The 2,490-nt window shown below is 42.9% G+C and overlaps 1 protein-coding gene across 7 annotated transcripts in view; it reads right to left on the bottom strand.

The window, feature by feature from the left end:
* Nucleotides 1-350: 350 nt before the first annotated feature.
* Nucleotides 351-2,490, bottom strand: part of bcas1 (brain enriched myelin associated protein 1) — a 46,620-nt gene continuing 44,480 nt past the window's right edge. For all 7 annotated transcript variants that reach the window (XM_061925324.2, XM_061925321.2, XM_061925322.2 and 4 more), the window contains one exon: nucleotides 351-919. In XM_061925324.2, coding sequence (XP_061781308.1) covers nucleotides 848-919 — 72 coding nt within the window. In that variant the 3' untranslated portion in view covers nucleotides 351-847. The remainder of the gene's footprint in view (nucleotides 920-2,490) is intronic.

The following is a 2,490-nucleotide window of genomic DNA, read 5'->3' as shown; positions in this document are numbered from 1 at the left end:
GTGTCGGCATCAAACTAGCACAGGAGAGAGATTGAACCCTTCTGATTAAAAGTTGACCAAAGAGTTTTGATTACTGCTCCGGTTTGGATTTTATGTGCCGTCAAAGTCGGTCCCGTCCAGGCTGCCAATCAGGGACGGGCGAGGGAAACAAAAATGAGAGCGCTGGCAGGAAATAAACACCAACCAAGGAAACACAACCAGAAGCGAAATGACAGACTGTCACACTTTCTGTGATTAAAGCTGTGTTTGACGGAATAATTAGTGGTGATGAAACAACAGAATGACTAATTAGCGCCAACACTTTCTCACAAGTGTACGACTCGGCCGAACCCAATGACTCGTGTGAGAAGTTAGAAGATTCGCCCAAGAGCCAGGAACAAGTTTATTGTCTTCAGGACAGTTACATAGAAACACATACAGGCGACAAGTGGACAACGTTTGTTATTCGTTGCGTGAAAAGACGCCACAGGACGACACGACGTTAAATACATTTTATTCCCGCGTGGATTTGTTATTGAAGCTTCCCGACAGAGCAGATTTGTGATTTAGCTTTCAGAGTCTAAAAAGTTGAAGCATCCAGAAGTGCCATCCTTTCTTTTTAAGCGCAAAAAGTCAAGCTGAGCGTTTGTTAGTGCAAACATCAAAAGTTCTCCTACTCCTACTTCCGCACCAAGTCCTCCACATTGTCACCCACCAGTAAAAATCACCGACTTGCATTTTCCATTTTCCACTTTCCTTTTTCCACTCCGACGCACACAAAACTGTTATTATTGTTACCATGGTTTCTGAGAGAAGAAGAGCGATAGAGGCGAGGCTGTACAGGAGGACTTCACGCCGGCTTCTGCTCTCATTTGGACTTCTCGGCCACGACCACCGGCTCGGTCTGGACCCCGGCGTCCGTCGAGTGACGTTTCTGACCCTTTAAGAAGAACATCAGACTTTTAAAAACACTTCCTTGTGGTCAATTGTTGGATATGACTTTAAAGCCTAACCAAGCATGCATCAATATACAAACCCCGTTTCCATATGAGTTGGGAAATTGTGTTCGATGTAAATATAAACGGAATACAATGATTTGCGAATCCTTTTCAACCCATATTCAATTAAATGCACTACAAAGACAAGATATTTGATGTTCAAACTCATAAACTTTTTTTTTTTTTTTGCAAATAATAATTAACTTAGAATTTCATGGCTGCAACACGTGCCAAAGTAGTTGGGAAAGGGCATGTTCACCACTGTGTTACATGGCCTTTCCTTTTAACAACACTCAGTAAACGTTTGGGAACTGAGGAGACACATTTTTGAAGCTTCTCAGGCGGAATTCTTTCCCATTCTTGCTTGATGTACAGCTTAAGTTGTTCAACAGTCCGGGGGTCTCCGTTGTGCTACTTTAGGCTTCATAATGCGCCACACATTTTCAATGGGAGACAGGTCTGGACTACAGGCAGGCCAGTCTAGTACCCGCACTCTTTTACTATGAAGCCACGTTGATGTAACACGTCTTGTCTTGCTGAAATAAGCAGGGGCGTCCATGGTAACGTTGCTTGGATGGCGACATATGTTGCTCCAAAACCTGTATGTACCTTTCAGCATTAATGGCGCCTTCACAGATGTGTAAGTTACCCATGTCTTGGGCACTAATACACCCCCATACCATCACACATGCTGGCTTTTACACTTTGCGCCTATAACAATCCGGATGGTTCTTTTCCTCTTTGGTCCGGAGGACACGACGTCCACAGTTTCCAAAAACAATTCGAAATGTGGACTCGTCAGACCACAGAACACTTTTCCACTTCGTATCAGTCCATTTTAGATGAGCTCAGGCCCAGCGAAGCCGACGGCGTTTCTGGGTGTTGTTGATAAACGGTTTTCGCCTTGCATAGGAGAGTTTTAACTTGCACTTACAGATGTAGCGACCAACTGTAGTTACTGACAGTGGGTTTCTGAAGTGTTCCTGAGCCCATGTGGTGATATCCTTTACACACTGATGTCGCTTGTTGATGCAGTACAGCCTGAGGGATCGAAGGTCACGGGCAGTGATTTCTCCAGATTCTCTGAACCCTTTGATGATATTACGGAGCGTAGATGGTGAAATCCCTAAATTCCTTGCAATAGCTGGTTGAGAAAGGTTTTTCTTAAACTGTTCCACAATTTGCTCACGCATTTGTTGACAAAGTGTCCTTGTTTGTGAATGACTGAGCATTTCATGGAATCTACTTTTATACCCAATCATGGCACCCACCTGTTCCCAATTTTCCTGTTCACCTGTGGGATGTTCCAAATAAGTGTTTGATGAGCATTCCTCAACTTTATCAGTATTTATTGCCACCTTTCCCAACTTCTTTGTCACGTGTTGCTGCCATCAAATTCTAAAGTTTATGATTATTTGCAAAAAAAAAATGTTTATCAGTTTGAACATCAAATATGTTGTCTTTGTAGCATATTCAACTGAATATGAGTTGAAAATGATTTGCAAATCATTAT

The sequence above is a fragment of the Nerophis lumbriciformis genome, linkage group LG01 (assembly GCF_033978685.3).
Source record: "Nerophis lumbriciformis linkage group LG01, RoL_Nlum_v2.1, whole genome shotgun sequence".
Taxonomy (NCBI): domain Eukaryota; kingdom Metazoa; phylum Chordata; class Actinopteri; order Syngnathiformes; family Syngnathidae; genus Nerophis; species Nerophis lumbriciformis.
The sequence above is the reverse complement of the archived record's forward strand: the minus strand, read 5'-3'. Positions and strand labels throughout refer to the sequence as shown.